We start from the raw sequence: 19,135 nt of genomic DNA, 5'->3' as shown, positions 1-19,135 counted from the left end.
GAAACAAAATGTAAAGCACTTTACATACATATATAAATACATATTGTATATAAGGACTGTAATAATATCTACATTTACAATAATCAGCGTCATTACTATGCCAAAAATCTTACCCACATTTAAATTTCTTTTCATATTCAGTCTGTAACACAGATGAGTGACAAAAAGTTCAGTTTCCATTAAGTAGGGGTCTCAAACTGGCAGCCCAGAGGCCATTTCTGGCCCTCCACCCCGCTCGCTCTTATCCATGACATAATGTCAATAATGTAATATAATCCCGCCCGCAAAATGATTTTTAAAATGAAATGTAGTTGTTTCATACCAAGTTTAAGTTTCCCTCAATTGGCTGATATTCCAGAAGAGAACAGCTTGTTCAACAATATTTCTCTACCAGCAAACACAGCGGCAGAGCAGATTAGCAGGTGATCAACTGACATTTATAATCAGTTAGTTTCACCACTTACCCTGTGACATTTGACAAAGCACAGACAAAAGCAACTCTGCATTTTCATCAGGGGTATTAATCAGTCCCTCCAGGATTTTGCAGGCCTTTTTCTTTGGATTGTTGCCGCATAAAATACCTGATTTCACAGCAGTTTTTCTAAAAAAGTTGCAATGCATGTTTTGATGCTAAAGGCATTTTTGCAATTAAATAGAAGAAATAGAAAGTTTCAAATTTTTTTATACAAAAAATGCAGGCACCTCTAATTAACCTTACCATGAAAATTATAAAAATCTGCTTTATTTGTAAATGAAGACATGCAACAGCAGGTATTCAACAAAAAAGCAGAATGTTTGAAACAAAACTGTAAAATAGAAGTGCATAGAACATTGATAAATAACTTTTTTTTAAAGTGAAAAATAAAACAGTCCAGAAACAATGACTGGTCAAATTTGCAGCGGAGTCTGGACGAAATTGCAGGTCGCACAGAATTCCCAGGGATTTCTTGAATTTGTGGGAACTGTTGCGACCGCAACATCCCAGATTCCTGGAGGGACTCATTAATGACCAGTTCAAAGTGACAGAAGAGTTGTTGGTGATGGTGTCCAATGCACGGCTCAGTGGCTCAGTGGCCCCATTTGTATTTTTGACCCCTTCCTGTGACCTGTTGATCTTGACTTTTGCTGTAGATCATTCCTTCACTTCTCTGTTATACTCTATGCTGTTCTTTTTAATAAAACACAAATGCCATGTTTGTGTCTTTTCACCTCCATTTGTTCAAATATTCCATCTGCGAGCTTGTGTTTGACATTCTGCAACAAGATATTCATAGGAACATTACAGACCTGTGCTCACAGATATCTCATTGTTTTTCCTATTGACTACCATGCATAGAGGAAGAACTCCGTCTGTCACACACACACACACACACACACAAACACACACACACACGGCCATTCATTCAACTGATGCATAGGCACTGAACACAAACACACAATGTCACACACATTGTATTCCATTTGCTGTTTGCCATTTTGCCGACATGCCTACACACACAGGCAGTAAATGCATCCAGCAGCCCATTTCACTGTCAGATTGATTTGCTGCTCATTTCCATAGCAAGTCTGCACCAATATACTGGAATCATTACCCTGTAGCCCAGAATACAGAGTCTGACATCACTTCCTATGGGCTGTGCGTGTTCAGGTGGTGGATTTACTTGGATGTCTTCATCTTGATCTTAAAAAAATAGATTTACTGTTTTTAGGGGTCCAAGCTGCATTGCTCACTGCAGACGCCTTTTGTTTTTGTTCTGGCTATTCTTTCTTTCTTTCTTTCTTTCTTTCTTTCTTTCTTTCTTTCTTTCTTTCTTTCTTTCTTTCTTTCTTTCTTTCTTTCTTTCTTCCCTGGCAGTGATCTCCACTGAGACAGAGAGACTTTTAAAACTGAAGGAAAACTTCTATAAACAAGTTATCGATGCTTTTGTTCGGAAGGAGCGGTGCTTGGACTTCATTTACAAGTAAAGGTAAGACCATAATAACGTTTTTTTTTTAATTAAATGTGCTTTTTTGTGTGCTACAGTTTGTATGTATAAAGAAAGCTGATATGAGATTTTAAACATAACCCGTTAACTGCTGTCAATCAAATGGTGAATAAGCTACTCTATAGGGTTCATATGTTTGTAAATCTGATTGTGATAAAGTCAGTGCCTCACTGGCTATGAACCTCACTGCACATCACTGTGTAACACCAATACTTTTACTTCTAATTGAGTAATATTTTAGCAGTGTAACAGTAATTGTACTTGAGTACAGACTTTCAGTACTCTTTCCACCTCTGTATAATTGAAATAAGTGATCAAGGCAGTAGTAGAGCAGAAACTCCTCTGTTCTGTGAAGTAAAATGATGTTTCTGACAGTTGAGTGTGGGACTTGGAGAGATATTTGGCTTCTGTAACGGTGGTTTCTCAAAAGAACAGGCTGCCTCACAGCCTTAGTCTACCAAGTCTACCACAGTCATGTCAAGTCCACATCAGCAGGAGTCTGCAGAGTCCCCACCAGTAGCACCAAGTCTGCCACAGTTAAGTCAATTCTGTCTGAAGGAGGTGGGTGGAGTGGTTGTATTAGCTTGGAGGCTCGTCTCCAGGGTTTTGGCGTCATGGTTGATGGTTCAATAACCGACCCATAGTTCTATAGTCCTAATATATTAGGGCCAATCCTACATATGCTCTATAAACATGGCATTAAGAGTGTAGGCACAATATATTTTTGAGATATGAATGTGATACACTGACAGGATGAACAGCAGGAGTTCATAAACAACCTGTAATATGATCAAAAATGACTTTAAAGAACTTTGTTGATTTAAACATGTAAAATGAAACAATCCTGTTGTTAACTGGTTGATCATCATTCAGGTAAGTGGTTCCAGATGAATGTTAATCTTCTTGGTTTAAGAACAATCATCTCCACATACACTGTGAATCAGAGCAGCCTGTAGGGGGCGTTGCTCTGCTGGTGTCTTTCAAGACAATAACACATGTCCTCAAGCAGGATTCAAACCAACACTGATCACACAACTTCAGTCTTAGCCTCTCAGCCTCCTGAGCTGATCTCTGTGCAGCAAGTTCAGCTTGTTTGGGATTCTTTTAGAGTTGTTGAAGAAAGTTCTGTTTTCAAAAAGTTCTGTCAGGATTCAGGTTTGAACCCAGAACCTTGACATCCTGCATCCAATACAGAACTGAGTGAGCTGACGACTTTGGTTTGTCATGAATCAACCCAGCATGTCAACAAGTCCACTTTGCACTAAGATGTCCTGTCTGAATGCTTTTATGTCTTCACTTTGGGTGCTGGAATTCACTGAGCCTCATAAGAATGAAACCTAAGACAGTCCACTCTGATTCTGAACAGGCAGCTGACCTCTTTTAATTGAACATAGGCCTAAAAAAAACAAGGATTGAACCTGGGTCTTCAAAACTTAAAAGCAGTGATCTAACTTCCTGAGCCAATGAATCAGAGACATGGAATCTCTTTATTAGTGCTTTTCACTCTTTCCTGTTGCACCATGATTCAACAGTAAGTCAAAGAGTGAACCAGGGTCCTCAGACTTGAAAGTAGTGATCTATCTAGCTGGATAGATGAACCAATGAATCACAGATACCCCGAGCCTCTTTCTGAGACCCTTTCAGTCTTGCTGTTGTACAGAGGCCTCAAAAATAACCCGTGGATCAAACTTCATAAATTCTAAGCACTGATCTAACTTGCGAAGCCAATGAATCAGAGAATCCTACAAAAGAAGCTACAACCCCCCAAAATATAGACATCCAATAGATTTCTATAACTTTTATTAAATGTTTGATCTGTGAATGAATTGATAGCCTTAAAAATAAAGTGTAACAGCACTTTGTTGCACCCAACAAAGAAAGATACTTTAGTTTTCTAAAATGGCAAAAGTCAAATTGTTGTGTCCTTCATTCAATCAAATGGAAATATTCTATTTTTCTGCAGATGTGGACTCATATTTAATATCTTTGCAAACCTTTGATCAGCAGTATAATTGATGATAAAGTTCAGTGTGTTTGAACAATGTTTGTCTGCACAGAATGAGTTAGAAACAGCTGATCTATCAGTGGGACAGTGGGTTCATTTGATTTTCTATTGTTGAGTGCACACTGAGATTCCTCTGACAGAGTTTCAGACTGCTGAGCTCTGGTGTACAGAAGCCTGTTTACACCCAGGTGATGGGGGAAAAAAATTCTATATTATTTTCCATGTTTCTCACGGATTGAATTGTGAGTGCAGGTGTTCGCCTGTATCTATGTTCATACAATATTATGTTAAGGTATACATGGATATATGCATGTTTGTATTTTATCTGCAGGCTCACTACTTTTGTGTACATGCATAACATAAGTCATTTAAGTTTACTTATTTAAAAAGTGTATCCATACATGGATATATGTTTTGGTAAAAATCTGACAGAAATTTGGGAACATTTTTATAAAAAATGTATTTTAGTTTAGTTATTATTAAATTTTTTGAAGTTGTGAATTCTTCTCTGGGACGAGGCTGTTATCTTAAAGAATAAAGTCTCACCAAAAATGGTATTACAGTGTTGGTATTAATATTGAATATTTCATGTTTGTTGTTACTTTGTAAGTTACTCATTGTTACTTTGTAATTGTGGAACTACTTTTCCACAATTGTCTGGACACCTTTATCTGCACAAAGTAGAACTGGACAGGTAGAGATAAAAGGTATCAATGACAGACTTGGAAAATATCAAAGGAAGCTGGCAGACCCCAAAAGTCCAGGTCCTGAAAGGTGAATTCAATAAAGGTTTCATTCATTCAATCATCTTTTCATCTTATGTTTTTGTCTTGCTGATTTTTATTTCACATATAATCATCAGCTTCTTCCAAAAATAAACACTTGCTTTGGTCATCCCATTGTAACATCATGTGTGAAAATCAAAACTATAAACCTCCACACACACATTCTGTGTGATGGAAAGATTCACAGATTTTCCTCACAAACATGAAATCATACTTTGATTTGACTTTGTTTCCTACAGTAAGAATCGCTGTGTTACGACATGCAGAATCACATTCTGAAGTTTCACTGGTTTACAGTCGGACATGAAGACGAGTTTAAAGTCCACATTTCATAAAGAGAACTATATGTAGACAAATAAAGTGAAAGGTCACGTCTACAATCGAGTTAAGCCCCATTCATACTGAATTCATTTCTTCAGGAGAGCTGGGGAGACTGTTTTACTGTCAACCTTTTTTTAAACTTGATCTTTTTTCTTTTAGTGAAGCAAAAAAAAAAAAACAAGATTTGGAAAAAACTTCAAAATGGCAGAAAAAAGGTCAGGCACAAACGAATGTGTCTTATATAGATAGATGAGGCTCCACACATTTTTCCATTGCAGAAATCTCTTCTCACACTCACCAAAGAGGAGCTCAACTAACCTTAACATTTGAAATCAATGACATTATATTCTGTTCAGCCCTATATTTTTTAAGCTTCTTTTTTAAGTAAGAAGTGAAAATGAGTTGAAAAAAGTTGTTCATTGACTGTTTCCATGGAAACACTGATGAATGCAGCCATAAAGGTTTGGTTTTCTTTGATTTGGAAGAGAAAGATCACGCACCCTGGTGAAAAAGTTTGGCTGTAAAAGCCAGAATTTGTTGCTCTCTGGCACATTCTGCTGCAGACGACAGTAAAATGAGGCTTTTTGTGCTTTGACTGTTCCTGACTGAATGATTCTCATTTACAAAAGTTCTGATCAAACATGATTTAGGGCATCAGACAACAGTTTGCATGACTGGTCAATGCCAAAAAATTCAAAAGCATTTTCAGACATTTTAAGCCTACATTTTCCTCAAATGACATAGGCCTGTTACCATGACAACACTGATTGTTTTAGTGTGTGTTTGCAGTGCATCATGGGTATGAGTCTGCTGTAAAAAAGCATGTAATGTAATGTAAATTCACATCATTTCTTCCCTCATTTGTTGGAAAATGCTACACTCCAAGTGCCCAGTGATTACTATTATTCATAAATTTTTTAAAATTCTGAATTTTCTATTCAAAAAAAAAAAGAAAGAAAAAGAAAAGGGGCGATAGTCTGGAAACAAATATTTTTTGCATCCTCTTTTCTTTTGTCCGTAGTCATTCAGACCCTGAAGTTCCTCAAATCAAATCCCACAGTGTTCCATACTGTGTAGGAACCCTGATAGACTCTTCTGCACCAACAAAATCTGGGGAAAAAGTTTCTTTCTGAGACTTCAGGTCCAAAAGTTTCAGGCTGTTAGCAGTTCCCTGTACAGACAACTATAACTGGATTATTTTGATATTGACAAAAGCTTAGAAATCTGATTAATCACAGATGACTTGTGAAGCATCTTTCATTGATGATTTCTAAGCAGACTTATGGAGGTTTGATTGTGATGAACATCAGAGACGTCACACTGAATGATATCAACATGTGTTTCAGCTTCAGATTTGGATTTGTCCTGCTCAATGTCTGCACTTACTACAGACAAAATCCTGTCATTTCATCTCCCTCCACTCCTTAAAGTTGCATCTACCTCAATGCCAAAGTTGTCAAATCCTGAAGTCAGATTGCTGGCCTGAAAGCAGAGTGAGACGAAAAACACAGAGACAGACAGACAGACAGACAGACAGACAGACAGACAGACAGATTTACATCAAACATGAATTTAAAGTGTGATTTAGGATCACAGCAGTGTCTCAGTATGAAGCGTCCATGTCTCTGGGACTGACTGGTACTGCACCAGAGCCTTGTAGTCATCAGGAGACATTAGCATCATGTTGTCCTGCAGTCTGGATGGATGTTTGGACCAAAGGTACAGAAAAACACCTACGTTAACTCTGATCAATCAATCAATCAATCAATCAATCAATCAATAACTAAATCTATCATATTGAGATCTTAAATGTGTTTCAGGGACTGATGCTCACACTTCTGAGACTGACATGAGTTCCGTCTTCATGTAGCCTGTCCTCTCCGGGTTCTCCACATCCATAGGCTCTGGAGCTGGAGGTCATTAAACACAAAGAGACAGTTTGATTCAGGTTCTTTATTGAAGTTGAGAGTAGTATATACCATACTTTAAAATAGTTTGAGTAAAAGTACATTTGTGTCAGCAAATTTTATTTAAAGTTTCAAAAGTAAAAGTGCTTATGATGCAGAAAAAACTGACTTATTTTTACTACTATATCTGCAGCTGCAACTGCCAGTTACAATACTTTGCAAAAGTTTTCACCCCCTTGGCATTTTTCATGTTTTGTTGCCTCACAACCTGGAATTAAAATGGATTGTTTGAGGGTTTGCATCATTTCATTTACAGAACATGCCTACAACTTTGAAGATGTGATTTATTTTTTTTATTGATAAGCAAACAACAAATAGGACAAACTAACGGAAAACTTCAACGTGCATAACTATTCACCCCCCTAAAGTCAGTACTTTGTAGAGACACTTTTTGCGGCAATTATAGCTGCAAGTCACTTTGGATAAGTGGGGCTTTGACTCGGCCATTCCAACACATTTAAATGTTTCCCCTTAAACCACTCGAGTGTTGCTTTAGCGGCATGCTTAGGGTCATTGTCCTGCTGGAAGGTGAACCTCTGTCCCAGTCTCAAATCACTGACAGACTGAAACTGGTTTTGCTCAAGAATATCCCTGTATTTAGCACCATCCATCTTTCCCTCAATTCTGACCAGTCTCCCAGTCCCTGCTGCTGAAAATCATTCCCACAGTGCTGCCACCACCATGTGTCACTGTGGGGACGGTGTTCTTGGGGTGATAAGATGTGTTGGGTTTGTGCCAGACATAGCGTTTTCCTTGGTGGCCAAAAAGTTCAATTTTCTCCCACATGCCTTTTGGCAAACTCAAAACGTTCTTTCTCATTTTTATCTTTATCTTCCATAAAGCCCAGCTCTGTGGAGTGTACGGCTTATTGTGGTCCTGTGGACAAATACTCCAGTCTCTGCTGTGGAACTCTGCAGCTCTTTTAGGATTACCTTTGGTCTCTGTGTTGTCTCTCTGACTTATTCCCTCCTTGCCCAGTCCGTGAGTTTTGGTGGCCAGCCCTCTCTTGGCAGGTTTGTTGTGGTACCATGTTCTTTCCATTTGATGATGATGGATTTGATGGTGCTCCGGGGATCATCAAAGGTTTGGATATTTTTTTATAACCCAGTCCTGACTTGTACTTCTCAACAACTTTGTCCCCGACTTGTTTGCAGAGCTCCTTGGTCTTCATGGTGTTTTTTTAAAGGTGCCTTTTGCTTAGTGGTGTTGTAATTTATATATTTCTCATTTCACTTCACCAACTTATACTATTTTGTGCAGATCCTTTACATAAAATTCAGATTAAGAACCATTTAATTTACAAGTTGTAATGTAAAGAAAAATATGTAAAAAGCCAAAACAAATTGAGAGTGTGTGTATGAGTATTTTATCATTTGACTGGGGTGCTTTGCTGAGCAGTTTTTGATTACTTGATTAGTTGTTTGATTCATAAAATGTCAGAAAATAGTTCAAAAGTGTGTTTCCCAAAGTCCAAGATGACGTCCTCAAATGTCTTGTTTTAGATACTCAGTCTACTGCCAGAGAGGAGAAGAGAAACCAGAAAATATTCACATTTAAGAAGCTGAAATCACAGAATTTTGATTTTTTTCTTTAAAAAAAAAACAAAACTCAAACTTAAAAACAACTATCAAATTAGTTGGTCATTAATTATTAATGGATTAGCAGCTCTAATTTCTATGTAGTTATTATTCTTCATGTCTGCCACTGGGTCAGATAAATTTTTGAAATCAGATGAAACAGACCCATCTTTTCATTTTTACTGGCAAACTTACAGTGAGTAGTTCATGAGAAGCAGGAGATTTTTTTTTTTTTTATCTACATTAGATTTAAATGATGGTTGTTATGGTGGAAACACTACCACTTTTGTCCACAGGGGGCTCCACAATCAACAAATTATGAAAGTTCCTTGTAGTAGTTTTAAGTAAAATCAGTAATACCAATAAAGTGTACTTAAAGTATAGAAATTAAAAATGAAATAATAATAATAATTTAGTTATTGTAAACTAAAAACTACATGTGAGTTGTTGTTTCCACTGTAAATGTTACAGTGGAAACAAAGAAACAAACGTTTTACAAAAGTAAAAAAAATAACTATTTTGATTATTGATTAATTGTACTTCATGCAAAAACTGATGTTTTCAGTCTTTCAAACATGGAGGTTGACAACTTTTAACGTAATGTAATTTTATAACATCAACATTTACCCTCAACCACATTTCATTTTTGGTCCTTCATAGGACAGAATTTGGACCTCTAGTCCTGAAAACCTTCTTAAAACGTGAAAACAATCTGTTGTTGCTGTTTTTATATTTTATCAATTATGAACTTATCAAAATGATCTGGAAATGAATGTCTGAAGCATGCAACAAAGAAAGATGCAGCAATTCACCCTTTGCTAAGCCCCGCCCTCCTTAGTTACTGTTGCTAAGTCTAAGATAGGTGGGCAAGGAGCTAAGCTAACTCGGCTTAGACCTGAGATAGTGAGCCAGAGAGAGATGCATCATCACTGACCCACTTTGGTTCTACATCAGCCCACATCCTCCTCCTGAAACCCCGACAGAACAAATGTAGATGCAGTGAGATCTAATAAGTTTGTCTGGAGGTAAAGTTACTGCAGTTAGTAAGCTAGTGTTAGTTAGCCAGACAAAAGAAAACAGTGAAACAGTGAAAACAGTGCTCAGCTGCAGATCCGTGGGTCAGAGAGCATCATGACCCTGCCACAGAGCCCGGGGGCAGAGCGGGGCTGCTCACGCCTCTGTCCCAGGGACCTGCACCGCAGCCGGGGCAGAGAACACTCCAGTCCCCGGGCCTCTCAGACAGTGTTTCGGGTAGGGGGGCAGGGGAAAACACCAGTGCTGGTAACTTTATTCAAAAATGCTGACAAAATGCTGATTTTACAACAAATATATAAGCAGACACTTGTAGACTTGTGGCTAATGTTAGCTACTGTGCATATGTGATAAATATATTTAAAGCAGTCATGGGATTCAGACTTTGTTTTCTTTGATTTTTATTTAGAATAATTTGAATAAATGATTAACACACTGGTTTACAACTAGAATCTGTTGTACTGTTGGCAGAAGCTGGTGGTTTGAAATAACACGACCAACAATGTAATCTCTGGTCAACAGCAGGAAAATATAAAACTTCAGGTGAGTTTTTACTCTTTTAAAAATGTTGTTTTTAATCATTTAATATCAAGGGATAGAGAAACAACATAGAAAATTGTGAACTGTTTTGATATTTGTTCCCTGGCAAGAACAGATTTTTCCCAGAGTTGAACATTTTGGCTCAGAACGTGGTTCGAGTGGAGAGCATGGGCATTTATTGAATGCCTTGGTTTGTGGACTGTGCAGAAAGCCTAAAATCTGGCAGTGACTCTTGCAAACACCCACTGATATAATATGTTCATTTTGTGCAACGAGGCAGTAAAATATTACTAATGAACTAATCCGCCACCAGCTTGAGAGCCCAACCTCCTGTTGAAAACCACAGTCTGCTGAGACACATTAAGCACTTTCTGCATGGCTGGACTGGGCTGCACTTTGATTTTGGCCACTAAACAAAGAGCGAGAGGCAGATACTACACCAACACAGGGAGTGGGTACAATCGAATCACATGCTATATTAGCCAAGGCAGTGCTGAGGGAAGAACAGAGCAGAAGTGACAAAGTACTCTCAAGGGGAAGACGCAGGGGCAGACTGAGGACAAGATGGATGATGGAGAAGGAAAAAAGAAAGAGTGAGTCTTCATCGAGTAAATTAATGAGAGCGCTATTATAAAAGTAAACGCTCACAATTCCGTAATGTGCTCAGAATGTAGAAATGCACAGCAGACATTCATGAAAAAGCACAAGAAAATGGAATAATCCTAAAAACAGAGAGGTAGGGAGCACAAAAGATTTCATCCACCTCCATTCTTTCCACGACTCAGGCAGGCAGTGTTCACATGTCATGAGAGCCAAGTAGGTCAGACTCTCTTTCTTCCCCATCAGGGCTGATTATGTGAGTTTGTCAGTTTCATTTTCTCTTGCAAATAATTCATTCAGCTAATTAGGTAAAACTGAGGACTTGCTGAAGACTTCTCTGATCACTGAACACTTGTTTGATGAGTCGTGTGGGCGACACCAGATCTCATTCATTAAGCTGCTGAGTCAAATAATGATAGCAGGCCCAGGTAGAAAAGTGCTATACAAGTGCAGTCCAATGAATTTTTTACGGTTGTAAGTATGGGTGTCACAATTCTCCTAATCCATGATTCATTTTGATTTAAACTTTTTCAGCACTTTTTCAGCTATGACTTCTATTGAACTGATGCCTCTTTATGACTTGCACAAGTAAACAAGTCCATCAGCGAGAGCACTGGCTATTACTATATGGTTATTCTTAATGTCTGCCTTTGGGCATACAAAAAAGTATGGAGCAGCCAATCAACACAATCTCCCTGATGAAGCTGACTGAGTAACACACTCTGTGACTAAATATTTGACTTCTTCACAAGAGACCCCAGACAGTCCTCCTCCAATCTACTGCTCACTACTGGAGCAGCCCAGAGCTCCTGTTGTACACCCAGACATGGAGATAACTCTACTGTGAAGTTTGTAGATAACACCACCATCATCGGACGAATTTCAAACAATGAGATAGATAGAAATATCGGGAGCAAATCAACAGTGTTGCAGAGTGATGCACAGAAAACAATTTACTGCTCAAAATCAGCAAAACCAAGGAGTTGATTGTTGATTTCAGATAAGAGAGGCAAGGACAGTGGACATTTTTAGGTTCCAGGGAATCAATATCACAGAGAACCTATCATGGACACACACACACCTCCACCCTGGTAATGAAGGCTGTATTTCTTAAGGAAATTTAAGACGGCAAATTCCAGTGCCATGTTCCTGCCAACTTGTACAGAGGAGCAATTAAAAGCATCCTGACTGGAAACATCATAAACTGGCATCATGGGATGTCCATGGCCGAGGACAGGAGGACTCTATCTGACAAGAGATACAGAAGTATCCACTGCTGTACCACCAGACTGAAGAGGAGCTTCTTCCCTCAGAGTGTGAGAGTGCTTCATTCACCCTCAGTACTTTTACTTATTTCTATAACTTTGCAAAAAGTAAACTACAACTTTATCGAGTTGTAAAATGCTAAATAAATCTACCTTGTATGGTATCAAGGTCATTTATTCGTCAGAAGAGGAACAATATATACAGTTATACATATTCATAAATAGATTACCATTTATAGAAGTTACTGAGTGGAAAATGCTCTGGTTTTTCAAGGTACTGTATCAAGGTGATTCATTTCAGAACACAGGATTGTACAATTAAAAGAAAACTGAAGGCCAGTTATACTCCAGACATATAACATGTATACAGACAATTAAATTTAGAATAGAATCAGATAAAAGCTAAATAATATATACAATTATTTACACGTATATGAGGGCTAGGTACTCAGGTATCAATTGAAGTAACCCAAGTACCAAGTAGAGTAGAGAGAAACATCTCCAGTTATTTCTGCAACAATTCTTTTTTTTGTACCCAGATCTAGAAAAAAAATGAATATGTAATGTTTGGGTTGCCACAAGTGTTTTTCAGTTTAATGCAATATGTGATTGGCCTGCTTCTGCAGCAGCTACAACCCATACAGTCTGTGGTGTGGTGAAGCTGAGCACGCTGTATTTGTCAGAGCTGGCAGTTCAGTGTGCTGTGATGCCACCAAAACATTGTATATCATGCGTCTGATAAAAAATAAATGCATAAAATGCACATGGATTATTTCAGGACCGCTTCCGTTCACATTATGGGTATTGAATGAAGTACTATATTGGTATCTGTATCACTTTAAGGATACTGGTATTGTAATTTTATAAACAATGCCTGGCTCTAACAAATACACATATACACCAAAAACTTATTCTGTAGTCATCAGCTGTGACAGTCTTTGTGCATGAAGCATCGTAGATGAAAGACAGAGTCTTCCTCTGCTCGTCCTGCTGGAGTCAAGAGCATGGAGCGGGATGTGGTGGAGCAGGTCTCTGTAAGACGTGAGGACAATAGTCTACTGTCGCTTGGCCAGTCTGAGTCGTATTTCATTAATTTCATGACCAGTGACCAGATATTGGTCAGAATGGGCTTTGGTCTGGCTGGGATGGTGTGGGTAGTGATTGTTTCAAGCTCCCCTGCTCTTAATCCAAACCCCATGCTTCCTTGTCCAGTGCCTGAACAGTATATTTCTGTGACAGGTGAGATGTGTTTCAGCCACTGACATGTATAAATATCTGGCAGAAATATTTATGAAAGATTACATGGCAGCTCCCCAAAAGTCAACCCAAAACATCTGGATGGCCCCCTGGTGGCTGGCTGCAGTATAGGTCATAAAGATAGTTTCTGTCATTTTAGGTAGTTCTTATCATTTTTTTGTTTCTTCTTCATTTTTCTCATCAGTTTGTTTTTAATTAATTATTTGATGATTTCATATCATGATTGACAGCTGAGCTCTGCTCACCATTGAGTTGGCTGGCTGTGTGGGCGGGAACTTGATACCGCGGCTCCAACCCAAATGACATCACCAGCACACGATGGCAGCACTCTTATCTGGGATATTTTGGCTTCATTTTGTAGAGTGGGAGGAAGAGGAGACGCGTCGCTCATCTTTATTTACAGTCAACTGTCAACTATCAGTGATAAAGCCTAAAAAAATCCACTTTAAAACAAAAATGTAGCCACATTTTGAGGACCAACCAGCATGCATGCACAGCTGTTGCCATGACACTTGTTTGTTTGAGGAAAGGGTTCTAGTTCATCAGACAATGTGACAAGTTATTTGTGATATGGGTTCAAGACAAAAAAGCTGGATATTTGTGGTTTTATTTTCTTCAGATTGTTGATTTCATGTTACCAGTTCCTGTGAAGGGTGGTGCACTTTAGATTCTGCTTACCTTGGGTGTGTTTTTCTGTCAATTGTCTGAACTACATGTGGAGGTTTTTGTTTTAATCATTCATTGATTTAAACCAACACCTCAACTCAAACCTGTTACAAGCCCCTCCCTCTGTCCCCGGGCTACTGCTGTCCTCAATGCAGCACCAGAAACCATGGAAGAGAGGGAGCAAAGTTGTGCAGAAATGATCTAATGTGAATCAGAGGCTGAATAAAAGAAAATCCTTGTTGACATAACCTAAATGACCAGTCAGTGTGATGTCGCTGAGATAAGACTACTGCTGCCATAGAGAGACACAGAGAGACAGTCTCATCCTGAGTGAGTGTGCTAGAACAAAGTTCCAACAAGAACGAGAGGAAGACAGTTCTGAAAGAGAAACGAAAAGAAAGAGCAAAGTTGAAAAGTCTTTCTTTTCTCACCTCTGTGCTGCAGGAGAGTTCAACTCATAAATGAACCCCGCTTCAACAGAGTTCAGTAAGAAACACTCAAAATACAAATTTAGGAGAGCATCACAGCAGCTGTCCTGTGTCTGTCTGTCCTTGTTGTGGCTGAAATATAAGCCTGCTGGCCAATCATTTGCAGAATCAGTCAACAATCATTTGATCTGAATGACTTCATTTTCCTGCTAGAAACTTTTCATTTGTAAAATCAAACATAAACAAGCTGGGACTTAAATGACTGACAGTGTCTGATCTCATGCCTGTGAGCTAAAGATGATCACCCTGTGCTTTCATAGCATCATCACAAGTCACTAAACACAGTTTTGAATTGAATTTGATGCAGCACTCTGCTGAAAATATGTCTTGCGTGTCTGAAGTTATTTCACAAACACCACGAGGGGAGAGACCAGCTACACCACACTGTCATTAATATAACAACAATCATCACTGCACTGAGTCAGAAAACATTTTTTGCAAGACATTTGTTTGAAGTTATCTTTCTACAATCAGGCTGTCAGTTGCCCTGGCAACAAATCTATTCATGTACAGTTTTGTATTTGAACTATCCCTTGTACTTTTGCACAACTTTGTGTGTTATAAAATGATATTTTGTATTTTCTTTTGTTTTGTTTTTGTCTGAAGTCCATATAGTATTGCATAATACATTAAATCAATAAAACATTTTGTAACTTAATTGAAATAAATGAAAAAGAGGGTGTTTAATTGTGCTGACAAATATGCCACACTTGTCAAACATATCTTCTGCTGCACAAATCATATATTCGGGTTATAGCGACAGCTTCAGAACATGAATTATCCCCTACAGTAAGTCATTTTTGTCCGAAATTGAGTCATTTTCTTATTAAAACTAAAAAGTTACTACAGCCATCAGACAAATATAGTGGAGAAAAACTATGATTCCCCTCTGAAAAGTAGTAGTTATGTACAGTGCTTGAATTCATGTAGTTAGATAGTTAGTTCCCAGCAGTGATGTGAGGGTCATGTTTAGTGGAGTCAGTTTTATCCAGTATTTAAGATGAAAAGCTCAGTGCAGAGTGTGGAGAGGTGGGACTCTTGATCTCAGACTATACAACAGACAGCAGCACCCTTGGTTTTGTTAAAATAAATCCATTTGAATTTAATTTATGTTTTGATAACACACAATAAATATCTTTACTTGATGAAAACATGACAAAACTGTGTGGAGCAGGCAGTCATCACACTATGAAACCATGTTCATCGCTGCTGGCAGCTTTTCAGACTGTTTGCTTTTGAAAGTTAGAGAAAAAGAAACACAGATGTACAACACAGTGAAAAACCGACAATAGTTTCAAGGATTTTTATTCTTTACCGTAGAAACACTGTACATAAATTACTTTCTCTGAGACTAATTTTGATGTACGGATAAGTGGAATTTCTCAACCTTCAAAATAAAAAAGATAAACCCATAAAACATTGTCAACTCGTCTCAGTTGTCTCTGAAGAAAGTTGGTAGCATATGATGTTAACTCTCTGTGTAAAGTTCCTGTTCTTTCCTTTCAAATGATTAAAGTTGGCTTCCCACTCTTGTAAACACACATACACACAAAGAAAACTCCTCTAAAAGAGTACAGAGACCCACAATCAATGAGAAAACATCCACATCGATTTTTGATCAATTACTGTTACTCATTAAAGTCACTGATGGCGATGCACTGTCCCTTTAAGGAGAAACGAGCAAAAACGAGGAGAGAAGCAACGATTAGTTACTACTCACAGCAACCCTGCCCCCCCAAAGCCATGACAACATGTTTCTATTGCAAGCAATACTACTACCTTTGACCGATAAAAGCACAAGGTCTATGCATTATGAGGCTGAGTCACATTTTGCAGAAGTGAAGGACTCCTGGGCTGACAGGGGACCAGTGTTTTACAGGACCGGTGAGCCCACTCGGTCCACAAAGAGTACATCCACATAGAACCATGAAGAGCCGTGGCGCCGCCGTCGCCCTACTTCCTGTTGATTGTAGTCTGAAACTGTACGATTTGATCGACCTTGTAAGAGCACAGGGGATTAGGAGGAGTGGTTTTAGAACTGACCAAACAGATCATATCATGTCAGTAACAAAGAAACAGAAATACAACTCAAAGCTTCTGGGTTGGTTTAGTCCAGATCATGGTCCATTCTGGTGGTGGTGTAGTAATAGTAGTAATAGTGGTATAGGTAATAGTATGTAAACACTTTTTTGTTCATTTTTATATCCCCTTTTTGTCTGAAGCAAATGCAAGTTTATATATAAAAACAGAACCAAAAATTCAAACAGAAAATCAGTCTTTTTTTTCCTTCGTACAAATTTTAGTCCTTTTTTGTGCCTGTCTCTTAGAGAGAGTCCACAACAGTTCCACATCAGTCCCATTCAATGGCTTCAGCCATGGACACAATAGATCCTATAGACATGGCTCATAAAGGTCTAGAACCCAGAGCGACGGGTTACATCTGGAACCACACAGATGTGATACCTGCAACATCTGTTTGGGATCCACAAACATCTGTTCTATTGACTGCTCGGACAGTTTACAACTGTCTAAATGCTTGGCGGGCTCATCTAACTGTGATGACAGCTCTGCATCCCACTGTCTCACAGCTAGAGAGCACGATTATAGCACTCAGGGTAAGCCCCGCCTACCAGAGGGTGGGGGAGGGGCATGCGTGCAGGCTGTTTGAAGGCAGACGACAGGGCGAAAGAAAGAAAGAAAGAAAGAAAGAACGACAGAAAGAAAGAGAGAAAGAAAGAAAGCATAGATAGAAAAAGAAAGAAAGAAAAGGCATTGGTCAAAAGACTGAACCTTTCTACAGGCTCATAAGGACTGTTTTAAACACAACCGTACGTTCAGAATGTTTGGGTCAGTTGTGTTGAAGTGATTGTTAAATCATTAATCAAATCAGTCTATAAATCCACTCAACATCCTCAGAATAAAACAAACATGGGCTCTCTTCACTGGCTAGTTTTGACTTTCGAACAGTAAAGTCTGTGACATCCATTTTGTGTTAAAACTGAACTTGTTAGTCTCTGACAGTCACGGGGGAGAGAATGAGACGTTTGTGTTACCTCCTCCCTATCTCACTCTGGCGTAGGAACTGGATGTTGTTTGCGCTGTCGGCTAGCTCGGGGTACTGCTCTATGGACAAGACGTAGTAACCATCGTAACCCAAAACCTTCCCACTGCTCAGCAGCTGCCTTTTCTCCCCCTCCGTCCACAGCCGAACTCCTTCCTCCCCATCTCTCACCCGCTGCTGCTCGCGGGCCCAGGCGCTCGACAGTGCCCTCTGCCGTGCGTGCTCCAGGATTCGTGCTTTCTCCTCATCCAGTGTCGTACCGTAACGCACATGGAGCGCCAGAGCCCCGTACTGTAGCTCCACGTCGGCAAAGCGCCGCGTCCGCCCATTCATCACCGTTGTCGACTGAGACACCGTGACGTTCACGCCGTTCTCCAGGGATTTCCTGCCTGAGGTGAGCCGCAGCGCGCTGAGGTCGTTCTCGGGCAGACTGGTCTTGATGAAATAGTGCGTGTCTCGTCCCTCCACTGTGTAATGCAAGTCCTCCAGGTAAAAGGCATTGTTTAAGACTGCAGCCACTTTGATGCAGTCCTCATTGGCAATGTTGAGAGCATTGGTCACCACGCGCCCTTGGATCACAGCGAGCATCACTCCCTTACCAATCAGAGACCTGACAGTGGCGAACCACAGCCAGGGTCTTGCGTGGTCTGAATGCCGCCGGGTGAGCTGGATTTCTGGCATTCGCTCAAAGGACAGGAAGGCCCGAGACTGCCGAGTCACTTCCTGCTGGACACCTGATATAGACTGTGGAGGAGAGACAGAAGACTTGACTTAATGTGCTGCGTGATACTTCAGACTGAATGATAATACAGATAATATGGAAAAATGTATGGGTTACTTCTTCTGCCCTAAACCCCATATCTCAGAGATGATTTTGGCAAAGAAAACTCAGAATTTTTCTTCTAAAGTTGCCAAAGACATGTGAAGAAACTGGGAAATAGTAGTACTGAATTGTGGAGTTTGACTCTTCAACTCTTAAACGGCATTTCTGTGTTCAGAACTTTTTTGGGTGGAGCTGATCTGTGGCTCATTGACGCAACAAAACCATGGTTCTCCAACATTATATGAGCCCCGCAAACCGACTAACACAACACCTTCTGCCTGATAACAAATGCTGTGTTTTCTGGCACTGCTATGTGACCTGGAGTTTGGCCTCTATCTTCCATCTGGAGCAAAAGTGGTGCACAAAGCAGTGTGGTGCACTGTGCAGCACAGCTGTCATCGCTACTTTCTGATTGACACACTTGTCATTTTCTTGGCCATGTTGTGTGTATACTTGTGCCATCTGTGCGCTCATGCATCTGTTGGTCTTGAAGGGATAGTTCACCCAAAATGAAAATTCAACCATTATGTACTCATTCTCATGCTGACTGACGGGTTTATTTTGTTACACTGCTGGAGTTTCACAGGACAACAGTGCTGCAAATCTCCCAAACGATGGAAGTGAATGGTGACTAGATTTCAAACGTATAAAACAACTGGAAAAAAAAAACATGAAATGCCTCCATTACTGCTGGTCTGGTGTAATCCAAGTCACGTAAAGTCCTGACATGTGTGTGAAACCCCTGCAGTGTTTTGTGGACGGA

At 39.5% G+C, this 19,135-nt stretch overlaps 1 protein-coding gene across 2 annotated transcripts in view; it reads right to left on the bottom strand.

The window, feature by feature from the left end:
• Window positions 1–15,777: 15,777 nt before the first annotated feature.
• The window catches only part of tenm3 (teneurin transmembrane protein 3), a 417,647-nt gene continuing 414,289 nt past the window's right edge, over window positions 15,778–19,135 (bottom strand). For both annotated transcript variants that reach the window (XM_084747609.1, XM_084747617.1), the window contains one exon: window positions 15,778–18,293. In XM_084747609.1, the coding sequence (XP_084603735.1) occupies window positions 17,538–18,293 (756 nt within the window). In that variant the 3' untranslated portion in view covers window positions 15,778–17,537. The remainder of the gene's footprint in view (window positions 18,294–19,135) is intronic.

This window comes from Lutjanus erythropterus, chromosome 3 (genome assembly GCF_056507025.1).
Source record: "Lutjanus erythropterus isolate fLutEry1 chromosome 3, fLutEry1.hap2, whole genome shotgun sequence".
NCBI classification, from domain to species: Eukaryota; Metazoa; Chordata; class Actinopteri; order Lutjaniformes; family Lutjanidae; genus Lutjanus; species Lutjanus erythropterus.
This window is presented reverse-complemented; position numbering and strand designations above follow the sequence as displayed.